The sequence below is a fragment of the Helicoverpa armigera genome, chromosome 18, assembly GCF_030705265.1.
Source record: "Helicoverpa armigera isolate CAAS_96S chromosome 18, ASM3070526v1, whole genome shotgun sequence".
In the NCBI taxonomy this organism is placed as follows: Eukaryota; Metazoa; Arthropoda; class Insecta; order Lepidoptera; family Noctuidae; genus Helicoverpa; species Helicoverpa armigera.
In genome coordinates, this window is record NC_087137.1 from 2,507,531 (window position 1) to 2,526,421 (window position 18,891).

The 18,891-nt window shown below is 33.2% G+C and overlaps 2 protein-coding genes across 2 annotated transcripts; one reads left to right on the top strand and one right to left on the bottom strand.

Annotated features, from left to right (window-relative positions):
- Window positions 1–9,207: 9,207 nt before the first annotated feature.
- LOC110375812 (trypsin-1) lies at window positions 9,208–13,502 on the top strand. The gene is made up of 6 exons (XM_021334070.3): window positions 9,208–9,511; window positions 10,548–10,725; window positions 11,157–11,273; window positions 12,109–12,275; window positions 12,678–12,829; window positions 13,284–13,502. Exons 1-6 carry the CDS (start codon window positions 9,448–9,450, stop codon window positions 13,497–13,499), a joined length of 894 nt encoding a protein of 297 aa, XP_021189745.3. The 5' UTR covers window positions 9,208–9,447; the 3' UTR covers window positions 13,500–13,502.
- A 500-nt stretch (window positions 13,503–14,002) lies between these two features.
- Window positions 14,003–16,961, bottom strand: LOC110375806 (SET domain-containing protein SmydA-8). Its single transcript, XM_049851465.2, has 5 exons — window positions 16,920–16,961; window positions 16,437–16,621; window positions 15,857–15,982; window positions 15,487–15,609; window positions 14,003–15,104 (listed from the first exon to the last, which is right to left on the bottom strand). Exons 1-5 carry the CDS (start codon window positions 16,959–16,961, stop codon window positions 14,021–14,023), a joined length of 1,560 nt encoding a protein of 519 aa, XP_049707422.2. The 3' UTR covers window positions 14,003–14,020.
- Window positions 16,962–18,891: the final 1,930 nt, after the last annotated feature.

Here is an 18,891-nt window from a genome sequence, read left to right on the forward strand (position 1 = left end):
TTAAGGACGCATATTATGGTCCAAGAGTCCAAGATACAAGATATAATTGGGAGTCAACCTTGAGAGAAATTCTTCGCCTTGAGCTTATTGTTTTAAATTGAATGATTGTGATTTTGTTTCCTCGTCTTTTTGTGATCTTAATGAATAATTAACGTGTGTACTTACTGAAGTGGATGTGATGGAATAGAAAAGCGATTAATTTTGTATAGATGGTAATATATTAGCTTGATTTGGATGAAGCACACAATGATGATATATGTAACTCTTAAATGGAAGAGTTGCCAGTAGTAAGTGACTTATAAAATCCTATGTATCACAGAACCAGAAAATGCATTTGTTGATTGGATTAAAACTGTTGAAGAAATCTGAGAAGCTCTAGAACAGCATCATGTAGTACTAAATAATCAGTTAACATCAAGATCATCCAAAAATAGCTACACTTGCTGAATCGAAATCTAAATACAATAGGATTTTCAAACGCCATCCCGTTCAAACGGTTTCAAAAGCAAAAAAAAAAAGAATACGCATCTGAATTTGGTTTCCATATGTACTTCGATGACATCAATCGCATCTATAAATGTAGATTTTGTATACATTTACACGCATTATACTGTATGTCTATGAATCTAGATTGCAGGATGACGTGACACCATTAATTTGCTGCTTCTCGAATTGAAGACTAAGTTCGATCTTGAATGTGGAATAATTGTCTCGTCTTTTTATATTTGTTTGAAGGTAAGTTCAATTCACACAGCTTACTATGTAAAAGATTCTTTATCTATTTCTGTATCGTATTTTCGCATGTGGCCTACGTGCACTTTAAAACTTTTTTTATCTAACTTTGATTATTAATTAATTTGAAATCCCAAAGCTGAAAGCTCCTCAGGATTGTAAAAAATATGTACTTAACAAAATTCTGCAGCTTATTTATGTTTAATTACAAAATCCGGTGTAACACACCTTAATACAGGAACACACGCATTCGGCATATCACAAACGTATTGCCGCTACTTCAAAACGATTCCGAAATCTGTAACTAATATAAAATACAGGATTCACCTGCCAATAACGTTTCTTTGTCCAGTAGACGTTGCAGGGGAAAAAGTACAATTTACATCAGTTCATCGAATCGAAGCTATAGGAATACCACGATATAAGAACGTCCCAAAAATAAAAATCAATGAGAATGCAACTTTATTCCATGTTGATAAGGCAGCAGAAGATTTTGAAGAAAGCAAAGAAGATTTGCAAGAGCATAACATTGATGAATCTCCAACCGTTTTAGGAACAGTCGAAACTGACATAAACATGAAGCAGAATTAACATTTCAAATAACAAGACATTGTTGTCAACGAAACATGAGAAAAACGTCTGAATAAAATCAACCTGCTCTGACAAAAGTTGCATTTCGTATTCTTCAAGAAAAAAATATTAGCCTTGTTTCGAATGAAAAACCGTTCAAAAATCAAGAAGTGATGCGCTGTTTCCTTTTTGTTCAATTTCGTGAATTGATTGGTCCGCTTTATGGTAATGCTGGTGGCTAAAGATTCTTCTACACTAGCCCCAATAAAATATCTATGGCGCCAATTTGCAAAATTGATCCATAGACTATGTAATAGCAAAATATGAAAAAGCATATGGATCAAACAATCATATTATTTTTTACGAGGACTTACACCTGTAGCTGTGTGTCATTGCTGTACAATGACACACAGCTACAAAAGGGAAGAATATCTTAAAGGGATAGCATTATTTAATCCAAATATATTGGAACACCCTAGCTAGATGAAGATAGGAGGACCAAGAAAACAATTGTCAATTGTAAGATGTCCATAGCAACATACAATCTAAATTATAATTTTATAACTGTACTAAATGTAATAAAATCTGCAGATTGATTTATAGCAAGTCATTACAATGCTACTGAAGTTTCGATAGTTAACCAAGGAAAAGTACTGTCTGTGGCCCTTGCCTCGGTTAGCGAAGGGCTCACACGTGACTAGGTACATAATTATTTATGCGTTGTTGTTATTTGTTACACGTAACGTTTGATCATTGACAATGAGCTGTGCAATGACAATGATGATAGTAGATTAGTAGTAAGTAAGTAGTGAAGATATTTTAGGTGCAAGATACTTCGTCGACAGCAACCACCGATAGCTTTGCAAGAACCTATGACTTTAAATTCTGAAGTGTTATCCTATCTCATTTCATTCGTCCATTTTCATTTCGTAATTCAGTTAGTAATTTTGTTAATTACTAGCTGCTTTCCAAGTTTAAACCAAGTCCCTGGAGAACCACTTTCCATAATAGAGTAAAAAAGTAATCTAATATCCTCTCTCAATTTCTCTGGAGCTGTCTGTGTACCTAATATCATCTAAATCGGATAAAGTGCTACAATACACTGACATGTTAGTCTGCATTGTGCGGGGGCTCTAAAAGTGTGAAACATTTCAAATGATTCTTGTACCCCAACTACCAAAGATAGATCTTTTTTCCATTTCTATAAAATAGTTCATTCACTTGCGAAATGTTTGTATAAAAATGCAATATTCTCATTTGAATTTCTAATATTATTACACGTGTACATATTTAGTATGTCGTTCCCGTTTTTACTAGAATGACGTTCTTCTCGTATTGCATGTTTTACATAAATCTTCAATTTGACACCTTCTTTGCATGCTGTGGCAGGTGTCTTAGGATGGTTAGATTCAGTAACGGTATAATGTTTAGTGATTTTGTTTCTACCTGAATCAGATTTTTTTTTATTGCATCGTCATCAGTTCTTCTTCTGTCTCACTGCAGGGAACGGTCTATTCTCATACAGAAATGTAATGAGCCTGAGAATGAAACCATCGTTTTTGAGAGGCTGGTGCGCTTACCATTAGGCCACACAAATGTAAATGTAAATTCCGACATCATTAGTAGGTATATATTAGCAAAGCCTAAATTGACGATCTTAAAACGTAAGACTTCCCCAAGAAAGACTACTACCTACTGTTTAACCGATAACTATTACGTGCAATAGTCGGCAAGGAAACTACAATACTCGTATAAATAGTACAATATATGTAGAGTTAAATCTAATCAGCTCATGTCACGCTGCACATCTGACATTGTCCTAATTGTTCAGCCTCATCCGTGACATTGTAACACATTTATAAGTAACTACTCATCTTCAAGCTAATTATCGTAGGTTTCAATAGAAATACGAGTATATCTACTTCACCCACATGTAACGCAAAGGTCTGCTTTGATTTACTTGGTGCAAATATTTTTATCGGTAAGGGGAGATTCCAACGGTCCTACTTACTCTAGCAAATAGGAAAACTTGTGCTAATTCTAATAAATAAAGCTATTGCTTCATATTTCTTTTCTGAAATCTGGATATGGATATTATTTTCATAAAATTTAAATTAATCGTTTTCAACCAACGTCCTGAAAAGAAGCAGGTTATTATTGATGATATACATAATTATTTTATTCGAGTTATTCCAAAGTGTCATCATAAATACTAGGTAGTTTAAATGTTACTAGGGTAATTAGCGGAAAGCTTTAATTGAGACTAAAAGACCTTATTCACACATCACTAAGAAAATCTACCGATTTAATCACCAAACAATCTCTAGGGTCATAGTTTTCTCAAAATCATCTGATCTTGTAACATAACTGTGATTGGAATACCATAATTCAGTCACTAAAGTCAATGATATGCACAAATCTAAACAAGGCGCGGCAATGCACATTTGACATTGTCCCAATTGTGAAGCCTCAGCCCTGACATTGTACCACATTCGGTAAGTTGTTCGTAACATATTCACGGCGCGCATCGCCAAGGCGCATCGGTAACGTTACGTAACTAGGTACGCATCCTGGCTTTGGGAGGATGCATGTTTGTTAAATGATAAATAATGGTAAAAATGGAGTATTTATGGATGAATTAGGTATAAAAAGCCTTAAGAAAACATTACTTCGTGATTTAAAAATGTACCTAAATGTACATAATTAAGCACTTAAACTCGAATCAACAGTAATGATTACTGGCGAAATAGAAACGAATTATGAATGATGTTATTAATTGGATTACAAGAAATAGAGCCCATGAAGGAAAAAAATTACTATAGAAAAGGAAGACAAAATAAACGTAATTAATTAACAATACATACATTTTCAATATTTTTTATGGTTTTCAATAAGTCCAAAATACAGAGACCTATAAGAGAGGCCAATAAGATCAAAGTGCAACAAAGCTTTAGCATATTGTCTACGTATAGATCAAATTAATTATTAGATCAGTAGTGACACGCATTAGTAAGGATTACGGACCAGGTCACGGCGCTAACAATTTATTTATGACCATTGATGCACTACGACCTTTAAACTCTAAGGCTCAGTAGCGCGTGATATGAAGACTGATAGAATGCACATGTTCATGCAATTCCGTAGTTAAGGCTATTGCTATCTGCAGTACACTGTAATCATTTATGTATTACTGTGCATATTTTTACTGATAAGCAACCATCCTCCTTGTTTCATAATCTGCTAAGCACAAGGTCTCGGGTTCGATTTCCGAGTTGGAATCGCTTTGTGAGTTTTAGAAAACTATCACAAAGCAGCTTAGAAAGCGTGGAAAGCCTGCACGCTGGTGATTCATACACCCGTGCATAGGAGAGCACGTAAATATTGGTCCTGCGCATGTTCTCTCTCCGGTCGTATTAGTTTACCGTCCAATCGGGCTATGATAGTGAATGAATAGTGAGAGCACCTGTGTCTGCACAAATGCTTGTGCACTATAAATGTCCTTATTGTCTTCTGCATCATTCACCTTTCTTGAATCCTTTCATAGTTAACGTACTCATGTGAGTACGTATGTCCTGTTTCTAAGTGAATAATGGGTATGATAAACATCAAATTCTCACTGTATTACACGAAAATAATGTTCTTCAGTGTCACTGACATGAATGCATTTTACGCACACATACTCAAGTTTCTACGTATCATAAAACTTTTAATTTGAGTGCCAAATTTTCAAGGTTTATTTTAATTTCCTTGGTCGGAGGATTAACCTAAATTGTTAGTGTCATATTTTGGTTGTGATATCGTATAAAATTTATGGGTTTGCGAACTAAAAATGGATGATAAGGTTATTTATTTTTACATTCATTGAAGTTTAGCAATAACTTTAGTTCGCGATTTTATGTCCTTTTCTTTATGTATATGGAAATGTACACGATACTGTTGTTTTTAATTTTATTGCATTTTTTTGTGATCAGAAAACTGACATATTTTTTTTTGTAGCAGCTTTTGTGATGAAATAGTTTAGGCATGGACAGGCACAGGAAATAGAAATTGCTATGAGTTATAGGTACCGATTTAGTTTTTTTAGATTTAGTCTAGCTTATATACTTGCCTCATGTGTTCCCTTATGTAGTCGATTTATGTACTCCTTTATAAAGTTAGAAGTACTAAAACAATATTTTATACGCCTACTTAATAATCAATTCCTGTATTCTCTCTTTATCTACAGGTTTCGGGCCAAATAATTAATGTTCCACAGAAGTTTACAGTGAAAAGAAACATATCCAAATTGTGAACACTTTTTTTGGGAAGTCTGTTGGTAAATAAAGACACTTTGCATAATTCGATACATACATACATTGTTTACTGGTACTACAATTGAAACATACTTATAGTAAAATTAAATATCCCGAAGGCTTAATAACGTAGATTTATTTAAATGAATTCAGTAGCTATAAAATTGAATGCTTTTATGACTTTATTTATGTAAATACGGCTCAGTGGTTTTACAGTTGTAAAAAGGATAATAATTATTTGATATTTAATATTTTGTAGATTTTATTGAAATTCTCGAAATGTTGCTTTTTCTCGTGATTGTATCTGCATGAAATTTAATACGTGTGGTTATACCAATTACCAATATTAAAAGGTTCTTAAAAACATTAAGTTTTATCTTAATTGGGTAATTAAAACGAAATGTATCTAATTACCAAATACATACAGTTTATTTTTTATTAGTAAATAGAACTTATTTAGCATTTTCCAAAACTGTCGATTCGTAGGTATTTTATATAGGATATCTCGACATTAGATGTTACCTAAGTAGACCCCAATGAGCCTGTGGGATACAGATATCACAAACACAATTAAAATAAAAAGTTCCCGTCATTCTCCCCAAAAAGACTACTCAGCTTCAATAAATCAAGAACAACAGCTAATAAATCATTAACAATCCACTGAATGAACCGACATCACCAATGCGGGTGTGCCCAGACTGCTTAACTAGACGCTCACCTTCAAACGACCTCATCTGTATCACCCACATAGAGGATTCTTTCCGCAAATGCAGTTCCGACTTTGACAAGACTATTTTTAGCAGAAGGACGAAGTGATAAAACCTTTTTGGTCGTTTTTTGTCGTTTATGATAGTTATGGTTTACTGTTGTGATTTTTTTTTTTGGTGGGAACTTAATTTTTTGGTGCCATATTCACATAGTTATTTATGAATATGACCTTTGAGAGAAGCCGGAAATTGTGACCAACTGGTATCAGGTCTCCCAGTGGAGCCCACCGGGGCTGCGGGATTGTTCAAAAGACTTACCACGGCCCTGGTATATAAAGGGCTTAAGAAGGAACATGGCGGGTTGTAGCCAGTAAGAGTCTGACACTCCCTCATGCTGCACCTACAGCAAAAAAGAGTGATCCCCAGTTGATGATTTCCCGTAAAAAGTGGTGCCTGTGTCACAGGGTTGAGGAAGTCAGATCTTATGTGAACTATGTGCAGCTCATGTATAGCCTGAAAACTGATCCTTACATATTTGGAAATAAGCTAGGCACAATGACAATGTACAATAATGCTATAACGCCCAAAATTATTGTTTTAATAATAAAACAATATTATCCAAAAAGGCAGCATTATCTCTCCCACGCTTCAACCTTCAAAACAGTTCGCGGAGGCCAACGATCTATAGTGGAAGTTTACCTGTCTCTGATAACGATACAATCGCCATTCTACATGACTAATCGTTTGTCATCGAGTAGAGTAATCGAGTCGTTAAGGATAATAGAATCGATTATCGTCCACTGTTGGATATATAGGCTCCCTCTTATGTGTTCCATTTCTATTAGTCTTCTTTTGTTTCACGTGTTCTACTTTAAATATTTTTTCAGATCTTTAACATCTTAAAGAAGTTATACTTACAAATAAGTCATCATCATCATCAGCCCCTTTACTATCCCACTCAGGCACGGGGCGTAGGCCTGTTTTCATACAGAGGAGAAATGAGCGTTATCCACTTGTACATAAGGCAGACTTGTGATTTCAGACTTTCAAGACCAGGCTTCCTCAAGATGTATATCTTCACCTTTACTCAATCATTATTGTTCAAGATATTCTTAGAGAGTTAATATAACTGTAATTAAGCAAAATTATAATAATATTAAAACTCCTTTTCACTCAGGAGTGGATTTTTTGGGGATGTAGGAAAAACTGCGGGCAGAAGCTATTAAAATAATATTTACTAAGTTGTTTACACCATAAGCCCTTACCACTAAGTGTAGGAATTGTACTGGGAACTGATATAATAAATCAAGAATGCCGCTTATCGTAATATATGGAGCAAGATGTGTTCCACTTAGCTTTGCACTTGACCAACTGTTCACAAGTGTGTTATGTTAATGAGTTTAAGGTTACCATTATTTCTCATTTGCTGAAAGAAATTTTTCACAATAATTCAAAATGAAAAAATAAATTATACGATATAAAAAAAAAAACTGTCAATGTCAAAATATGACCTATGAAAATTCATAAGACTATTGTTTAATTAAAAATATTTTTTTCTTCAATAACAATTGAAATGAGAATGGCTTCTCTAGATAAATAATGTAATGACTTTATAGGGTGACTATGCAGTGTTCAATTTATTTAGATTTCCTGTTTTATTAGCTATTTTTTTATATATTTTGTATGAGTAACTAGAACAATATGACAAAAATCGGGAATTAAATGCGATGTCCTTAAAATTCAGTAATGAAAAAACGAAACCACAAAAGATAACTTATTTAACATACTTAAAGGAAATAACATACGTTAAGATTAAATAATCAGTTCACGTAACGTACAAGGAATACATTTGAATTGTAAAACTGTTCCATCATTGATTTCATTGTTTTGTGTCTCTTTATTTACATTTTTCATGGTTCTAAGATTTTTTCTCAGAATATTGAAGGTAACAGTTTGACAAGGTAAGGATATTATTTTTTTAGTATTCCGGTTAGTCATTGAAGCAGTTTGTACTAAGTATTTACTTAATAATGCAGGCATAGAATCTAAGTTTTTTCCGCATTTTCCGGAAGTAGTACTGCAGACACATTCTTATTATAATAGTCTTACGTTTCGAAGCATCCACATTTAGTTAATCTTTCTTCTTTTTTTCTTTTTGTTTTATATTATTGTCTTCTTTATTTAATTCATTCTGAAAAAATATCGTATAGTGTCATCTTTTTAAACCATATTTACGATTTTTTTTCCAAAAAATATAAAAATAAAATTAAAAAAAAAACATAAAAATTAGAATGATTGTCACCATACAACAACTGTCAACAGAAAGATGACATTGCATGTAAATATTTCGATAATGCCATGTTTATCGTAACGACATGCGGTTCCGCGACTCTAATCGCTATCGCCGAGGTTGCGGCGAACCTGACAATGAATTTGTGCTAGTGATGCGCTCGGCGCGACAGGTGTTTTATCGATGTATTGAATTATGTTTTTTTTTTACAATGGTTTACTGCAATTCTCTGGTAATTATGTAAGAAAATAAATGTGAAAGCTTTTTGGAATATTATGCCCTTTTGGTGCTATCGGGGATATTGAATTGTTCTTGAATATATTTTAGTTGCATTTATGTTAGAACCCATTTTTGTGGATTGTAAAATGATCATAAGGTTTCCAAATGTGCTAAAAAAATTAGGAGACGTTTATTTAATAGTCCTTCCTATTATTTTTTACTGGCGGTAATTTATAATTTCAAATACTTAGAATGCATATATTAATTTACAACCTCAAATTATTATCAAAGATGCAAAAGTAATACCAAAATCAAATCATCGGTATCTAAAATAAATTGCAACAAACAAAATTATAGATATCGAAAAATGCTGAGCGCATCACTCAACAACATAGGGGTCAGGCCTTCAAACATGCGAAGGAGGGCCAATACAAATCATAGAAGCCTTAAATATCCTTATGTTAATCGCAAACGAAGTAGTGAGTGCACGCACTTTGACACTATATGACATAAATATATTATCTCACATAACTTTATATGAAGTTTTATAGTTTAGTGATGTCCTAGACCTATATTTTGTCGATAAATACATCGATGTTAACCGGCAATCTTCAGATAATTGTGTGATTTTGACAAAATGTGTCGTGTTGTTTTCGTGTTTTTTATTTTTTGTTTCAGTTATGGATTGTGTTTTATTAATTGTAAGTATTTTTATTTTGTCTAAGTGAATAAGAAAATAAATTAAAATTTCTTAATTTTAAAGTAATTGTTATATAAACAGAATAACTTTAAATTAGAGCATTTTTAAATAGAGATTTAAACTATTAAATACTTTAATCTTTTTCGTAAATAATTATCCTGGAATACCGTACCTTAAATTAAAAATTATTCCAGACATAACAATACCTATACAGCTTCTTTTTTTTTTCTTTTTACGGAAAAATATTTTTTTTAATCAAAAAATATCTAAGAAATTAATTTACAAAACAAATAAAACCTTCACCGAGATAAAATCACAACAAAAGATGGCCGTGACCGAAACTCTGACCCACAGACCTGATATCTATATATAGCCTTTTTGAATTATGTTGGCTATTACGAAATTATCGGCTATATTTAGCCACACAATAAAATTATGAAGGAAACAAATGAATCAACTTTTATGCCCGTGAGGTTTCTGTAATGACGTGTATCAAAATGAATGTAGTGGCTTATTACATTTTAATTTCAAAAATATATCTACTGGATTGTGGATTGTGGTCTTATTTTATTTAAATTGTGTTCACAGAGAATATAATTAATATTGCGTCGAGTAGGAAGTTAAGGAATTCGAGGTTTTTTTTTCATGCAATTAGAGTTATGTTTTCAATTTATCTATTTTGATTCATGAAAATTTTAATGTGTGTCTTCTTCATACTTTTACAGACACATAAGTCTGTTACATTCGATGGATTTTACCTGACACAGAAGACCAACTTTTAATTATTTTACTATGTGAAACCAAGAATGAGTGAATTTTTCTTTACAGTCCAAAAGGTAAATCCATTACACAAGCTTGTGCTAAAATAAACAATTACACTCTTTTTTACCTCGGAATCCAAAATGTCTGAATTATGAGTTTTCGTAAGAACTTACAAGACGATTACTGTGTTTTCATTTTGCTCTAAATCTAGATTCATCTCCCTCATCTCACTCACCACCAATTCCTCACTCAAACTTCTCTACTTCTTCTCTCAGTAGCGGACATAGAATGCGGTAAGAACGTCGCCCGTAGCGCTCGCATCGTCGGCGGCGAAGACAGCTTACCCGCCGAGTTTCCCTGGGCTGCTAGTGTATGGAGGCAGGGGGCGCATCAGTGTGGGGCTACCGTGTTGAGCGATAGGTGGCTACTTACTGCGGGACATTGTGTTTGCAGGTAATTTGTTATTAAGTGGTGTAGTAGGTTGTTATTAAGCCAAAGAATCTCAATTTTGTGACCTATAATTTTGTGAATTTTAATTTTGATTTTGTGTAGGTACACCCAAGGTTGGGTGAAGTACCTCTACAGTACATTGAATTTCATAACATTCTTTAAAAAATATAAAAAGCATTGAACGAAGTTGATAGAAATGGTAGAAGTTTGCTCAATAATGAGAAAATTATAATTGAAAAGTCTTGATATGTTTTTTTTTATGAAAATTTATCCCTGGTATCTTTGATAAGTATATTTGTATACAATATTCTCGTGTTATTTAATAATTTTGATAATCGATCAGCCATCTATAAACTATGTATATTTTAACCGAGTCTCTCGTTTTTAATTAACTTGTGGAACTCTTTTAAAAGTTATTTCAAATGCCTTTTCAGTGTGTTCGATGAATTCTACAAATCTAAGCAGCTGACCGTAGTTGCCGGGTACACAGACATATCAGCTAGAGATGAGAATGAAGCCATATCGAGGATCATTCCCCATCCCGATTACAAGTAAGTTTTATTTTCAACACATTTCTGCGCGTAAAGAGAACTTTTATTGCACCGCTTTTTATATTTTATAATATTGTTTATTTACTGACGTGTTTTATAACACGTTCTGATTACTATTTTATCTCTTAAAACCATGCACATGTTAAAAAAATAGCTTTTGCCAGCAGTTTCACCGCTTCCTTTCAATAACTGACTATTTGTTTCCGTATATAGTCAATCTGACGTATAAACTATGCTACTGCCGAGTTTCATCAAAATCTATTTAGTAGTTTTTGCTTGAAAGTCTAACTAACATCCGTACATACATGTTCATTACTAGGATGAAGGTTTATGCATAATATAGGTAAATATTGATTAATAGAGCACTCAACAATGTTTATCTGTGAATTGAAAATATATTAATTTATCTATTAGTTTTACACAGTGCACTTTAAAAAGATAACAATTGCGTAGGTTTTATGAAGTGTCAACAATTTTAAGTACCAAGTCCTTGGATTAGTTAAAACGCTTTGAATAATAATATTCGTATTCTTAAAGAAGTTTAAATCCATTTAAAAAAAAAGCTTTGATGTTAAATGCATAAAAGTTCTCTTTAATTCAATTTTGTTTCAATAAAAAAGTTATTTTTCATTATTCAAATCGATAACTTTCAATCTTTTAATTCACACAAATATTATAAAAGCTTAAGTTTGTATGTGTGTGTACGCGCATACGGTTGAATGGATTCTGATATAGTTCATGCATCACAATAGCATACAGACTACTTTTACCTAATCCAGGTGAACGTAAGTAAGCGGGTGAAACTTCTTTTATAAATGGTTAAAATATTTTCCAGATGCAATAGAAAATCAAATGACGTAGCCTTACTGAAGACGGCTCGGCAACTGCGCTGGTCTACTGGTCTACAACCAGCTTGTCTGCCAAACTCACCAGCTCAGGACTTCAGCGGTACTTCAGCTACGGTCGCTGGATGGGGATTCACGAATGAAGATAGGGAAAAAGGTGAGGAATCATATTAGTAGTTTACTCATTTACCTATATACATATCATTTGCATGCTAACAATATACTTATTAATGCGAAAGTTACTCTGTTTATCGCACTTTGATGCCAAAACAACTTAATCAATATAAATATTTGGTACAAAGGTAGTCCAAATAGTAATGCAGATAATAAATATAGCAGAAAGTGTCCTGTGAAAGCAAAAGAAGTAAAATTTTATCCATGTGGTTACCTCGGGACATGGTCCAAACGGCAGGGAATAGCTATATAGTTAATGATAAACATGGCGATGCTGAAGGTTTTGGCTCAATAAGGTACACTTTGGTGTTTAATTTAAACAAGCAACTCTTAGAACTAGTAAGAAGGATACTAATAATCATAAATTAATCTTATATCTTTACAGGAGCAAGACCCAACGTCTTACAGAAGACAGAAGTGACAGTGGTAACTAATGACGAGTGCAATAGCTGGTACAAGTCCCAGGGGAGCAAAGTGAAGGTGATTTCCACTCAAATGTGTGCAGGCCATGAAATAGGTGGACGTGACTCTTGCTGGGTAAGTATTTCAGTATCAGTTAACAAAATAATATGCTTGCAATATTAACTAAAGAAGTGAGAACTCACAATTTAAAAAATCTTATTGACAACTGAACTAACATGAAAATAAATGATTAAAACAAATCTGAAAATTTTCTGAAAACTGTAAACTTACAAATGCCGTTTGTGGTATATTTTATCAAGACAGGATATTATAAAAAAAAAAAAACAATAGTTAGCTAGCTTAACATGTTGCATAGAGGCACTTCGTACAGTTAAACAACGTCCACCGTATTTCTTTCCTATAGTTACGATCAATTGTCTTTTGATCTGAAGACAAAAAAAAAGCAATAGTAAGTAGTAGTTTGCTGACAAGCTGGGCAAGAAAGTAACAAAAACATGACACCGAATAAAAAATTCTTTCGGTACCAACAAATACCATAGCTAAACTTAACCATACATTTATCCCTCAGGCTGACAGCGGTGGTCCTCTCATGATCAAGGATGAGAAGCGTCATGTAATGGTCGTTGGAGTGGTTTCAACAGGCAGCGGCTGTGCCAGACCAAAGATGCCTGGAGTCTACACCAGAATATCAAGATATACTGACTGGATCGTCCAAAGTATTAATGGTGATAAAGCTAGAAGTGGATTGAATTGGTATCCAAATTTTGCCAGCTTTTTTGGATGAAGATACGCAGTTATTAATTATGGTAATGTCTGTACGGCTGTAGAAGAAAATTCTTTTGTGAATGTAAGGCATTGAAAAGTTAATGATGTATACATACTTCACGTGGAAAGTAAATGATAGTAAACACTTTCAATGTTGATTTGTTGTGTAGGTTCTATCAGATCAATGTCGCTTTATGGGTTTCACAAACTTTGTCATAGTCTTAGGAATAATTGTAGTTTTAGGGATATTGTTAAAAACTTCGAGTTTTGTGATACTTGTTTTAATAGATTTTAGGATATAATTAGATAAAATGTAAATAAAAATAAGTAAAATGAAATTAACAATAGTATTAGATAGCAAAAAGAAGTTTATTTAAAGACAAAGAGCTGTATACTTGAAAGGTATAAAATATAATGAAGACGGATTATCAAATTAGATACCTAATAAGAAATAATGTTTACTAACGTCAAAGAAATGTCTGTGATATTAAATTTTATGACCTTTGTGAAAATACTTAATTTAGTAACAATAATAAAAGTTTAAATCGTCAATTTCTTTTGTTTACATAAATTTTCAAAATCTCTCTTACTGTCTTCAATGACGGATTGCAATTTCTTCCCTGAAACTTCTTCCAAATCATCTTTAAGCGATTTTAAAGCATCCTCAATAGCTAACTTAGCTTCAGCTAACAACGATTTGATTTCATCTACTTTCTTAATACTTCTATCTTTTGATTTCAGAACTAAAGCTGAAAACAATTCATGTTGCAATACACTATTGTATATACTAAGTCTTGCATTACCTGGATCTAAAGCTTTTGTTATTGCTATGAGCTCTCTACACATTTTTATTTTCTTCTCCAAGATATCTAGCGACATATACCCTTGCTCCCTTCCATACAACTGTACTAAAGAGTGTTTTAACGAGTACATGTAGTAATGATTTGGATGTAGGAACGTCGACAGTCTCCATAGAAGCTTCTCTAGCAATGTTACTGAGCCGTCCATCATCAGAACTGTTTCCACATCTTCACCCATTTGTGACATCACCATGTTTACTTGAGAATTCCTCACTTTGATAGCACATTTGTTGCAAACCCAATCTGTTTCGTCATCTAAAGGATCTTCTGGTAGGTGTATTCCATCACAAGGTTTATTATCATCACCTAAGCATTTCATAGCACTTAAGTACGTACCAAGTTCTGTAGGATCTCTGCACCTTGGACATTTACATGCGAAGTATTTTGAATCTTTCAAGTGCTGTCTCCTTGCTTGAGTACCCCATAAAGCATGGCTGTACATTGTTGCTATATGTTCGTTCTTCATTATGGGAACTACTGCTTTTATTGTTATTTCATACAAATCGTTTTTGTCTTTTGGTGTAAAAGCAAAGGATGTGTGCTTTGTGTTTGGAACACAGCTATGTTCCATTTTACAAGTGATGGCGTATAACGCGCTGAGTTCAGTTCCTTGTGGTAGGCGAATTTCCAAAGCGTTCGTATCGATAATACCACAAATTCTATGAAGTAATTCAGAAGTTATATCGTAAGACTTTTTAAGTTTTTCATCCATCTTGTTTATGAAGTTGTTAATTAGATATTCGACGATGAATTCATCGGCCTCACTGGAATTACAAAGAGCGAATTTATGATGTTATACAGACTTAATTTGAAATTGAAATATTCTGTTTCGCAGTTAATTACTTATAAAGTTTTTGGGCATTTAGTATTTGAATCGGGTTTCCTTTAGATAAAGTAACTTTGTTTTCAGACAGAACTTTCCGCCTGAAGATATTAATTTTATGTAGTTATTAAACTGCTGATGATGAAATAAATTATGCTAATAAACTGATGATCAAAATCATCATCATTACTCGACAGTTTCCATAGATGATATTGGCAAAATGTACTTAGTGTCTTCTACTTTTCTTTTTCGCACTCAAGCTATAAGTCGTGCAATGATACAATATTTGCTTATATAAATACTTAAAGTAACTAAGTACGTACTCATAAGCTTCAGAACCGGGTGCTCGACATTCCATGTGAGACTGTAGGTCCAACAACTTCGCAAATCCTTCAGGATCTGATTTCTCAAGCAGCGCACATCTCAAAGGCATTAAAGCATCGTGTCTGAAAACAATTGTGCACTTTGTGTCATTGAATAAGAAATAGAATTACATATTTTTCAAGGCGTTTAGGTATATAATATTTCTACACGTGCAAAGTCTTCAAGATTCATTTTGAAATCAACACTCAGTATTTCATTTAAATTATGGCAATTTGATTCTTTATGGGGTTTTCTTTGAAAGCGTGTGCTTTCTATAACTGAAGGTGGTTTTGAAATTCTACTTTATTGATTGTATAAAAAAAAATATACCGGTAATATTCTGACATATTTGTTAGTACACATTCTGGTCTTAGACTTAGAATCTCGCACTCTGCAGCATGGTGCCTGGGATCTTGTAGTCCAGGACAGTTGCCGGAACAAACTGGCCAACCGCATCTGTGGAAATTGAATATTATTTTTTTAACAAAGGATTATTTTGGTCTGTTTTAAACTCTGTTTATAATTGTGTCAAAGAACATTGGAGTATGTACGGTAATTACCCAAATACAAACAATATCACAATTCCTGGTAAATGGGATTATTTACATAGAGAACAAATTGACAATCTTTCCTTTCTCCATGGAGTAATCAATCTAACTTACCTTACACTTTACATTTCATAACCACCTTTTGTATTTTGTTTTACTTTCTACATTGCCATTGTTTACCCAACTAGCTTTCTATTTAACTAAACCGCATCCAAATATGCTTCATTTGTTTAGGTATAAGCTGTGGTGCACAGACAAACACACATAGGTAATGGTCGAACTACAACACCCGTTAATGCATCGGTGGTAAAAATTAAAGTTAAACACGTAGTATCTAATATAGTATATGTGGTTCAACTTACTTAGCACATCTTTCTCCTGTCTCAGTCAAGACTGGTTTGTAGCAGCCAACACAAGGCATTATGGCATCAGGATCCAACATGGCTTTGGGTCCAAAGACCAGAGGTCTTTCAGTCAGTACTATATCCCCTGGGCTTAGATCTCGGGAGGCAACCAGGTGTCTGCCCAAATCGTCCTGTGTTTCAGCCTGAAATTACATATATATTTATCGTGTAAATAAAGTACTATGAATAAATAAGGATCTAATGAAATGTTAACAGTAGCGCCATCTAGTAAAAGTATTGAGACAATATCTTTTATACTGCCATCTGTGTTCCACTAGTAGAACTAAGGGAAAACCTGGTAGACGTCAGGTTACAAAAGAAGAGAATCCTACGTATGGAACAAGGGAAGTTAAGTTCAATTTAATTTCTACAAGCAAGCGACTTCCCAAAAAGGGGGAGATTTAATAAGGAAGTTATAAATAAAATTTTATTGTAACTCACCACATGATAGGCCAACTCATTGTTACCGTTTTCTTGATCCATATTCCTGAAAATTTATTCAAGGACAGTAAATACATGCTGATCATAAGTTTCATGACCGTATCAAACTTATGTCTTGTGTTTCTCTTTTGATTAAATTCAACGCTGAATAATTATTGTTGGCGTAACATTTAAAGAGTTTTGCGTGATTGAGATCAAGACTCTGAATTAATCAGTGCTGTATCTGTACTAGAATGTGGTAAGATTAGTGAACAGGTTACTAATACTTGCAACCTTTTTGATGAGTTAGTTGCCTGTAGGTCAAACAAGTTGCCTTGTAAGTTAGCTGAAACTATTGATTTGACTGGTGATGATACCATTCCAATATGTCCTGTAGTTATGAGTCATAATAAATTAAAAAAATATATTAAAATCAACAAGTTTATTAGACGGTCAAAGAGATATTTGAAAAAACAAAATCTCTTAAAATTAAACATTTTACTTAGAAAGGACCGTGTTAGCTTAACAAAGACACTAAGTTCCTGTACTGTTGAATTAGAATATTGTAAATCTATGTATGAGATGGAAACTCAGCAGCTTCAACAAGATTTAAAATACAAGGAGTCTTTGCTAAAGGATATTTTTAGTAAATATGAGTCTTCTCAAGAACAACTAAGCAAGCGGTTATTTGAGGCAGTGGAGCTGATGGACCTGGTGAAGTCCAACACGGAGAGGTATGAGTCTCTGACAAATAGCCTTTCATGTGATGTTGCAAGCCAACCATCACCTTCAATACCATTGTCTGAAATATCTGTGCCTACACCTGCTATAGAGAATATTCATATACAAAAATTTAATACTTTGCTTTTCACAGATGCATTGGGTGCTGGCTTTGGAAAAATTTTACACAATTACCTTAGCCATCACTTTACCAATCACAGTTACCATGACATAACTTTTAAGCAAATTGTTGAGAAAATTGGCAGTACAAAATTAGATAGTAATTCTATAATAGTTCTGTTGTTAGGTAGTAGTTCTGGAACAACAAAAGAGGACATTGTGAAGGGTATTGACACCTTACTTAGTTTAAACATTGGAAAGTTAATGTTATGTGCTTTCCCTTATTCTGATAGTTTTTCAGAATACCAAAATAAGTGTATATTTAATTTAAATAATGCATTACACATGTTGACATGTTGTCATAGTGACAAACTTTTATTTTTTGATACTAATAAGTTTATTAGTGATTTTACTTTGATTAAGGGAGCTGTATCTGTTCCTGGTAGTTGTAGACATACTATTGCTATGTTGATAGCATATAATATTGACAATATTATATCTAATATAATGAAATGTAGGTTAGGGGACGAGGGTATGCTGTATAGTTATACTAACAGCACACTGATAGATTGTTGTATGATGACGTCATGTACGAAGGGGGGTCCACAAATACTATCTACCACCACTACCACCACCACCACCAATATGTTAGAACATTCTAATCATATTGAACACGCCGGTGGCATAGATTCTTCTATGCAAGTTATATCATTTGTGGAGAAAACTCCTGATATAAATAATTTAAACTAATTATTAAGACAACAGAAGATATTCCAGTATTTAATAATTTTAAAGATAGAAGCAAGTTATCTTCTGGCGACTTAGTTAATTACAAAAATCACAGGAATGAGCAACATATTTTAAAACTTTTCAATCAAAATATTCAGAGTTGCTCTTCTAAACTTCTTGAAATAGAATTAGTATTAGAACAAACCAAGTTTGATGTAATTTGTATTACAGAACATTGGCTGAAAGACTATCAAGTAGAATCTATAAATTTTGAGAATTATTGTGTAGCTAGTTACTTTAGCCGGAAATCCATGATACATGGTGGCTCCTTAATATTAGTCAAAAATCATATTAAATATAAAGTAAGAAAAGATATAGTTGATATGTCAGTGGAACATAATATTGAATTGTCCTGTGTTGAGCT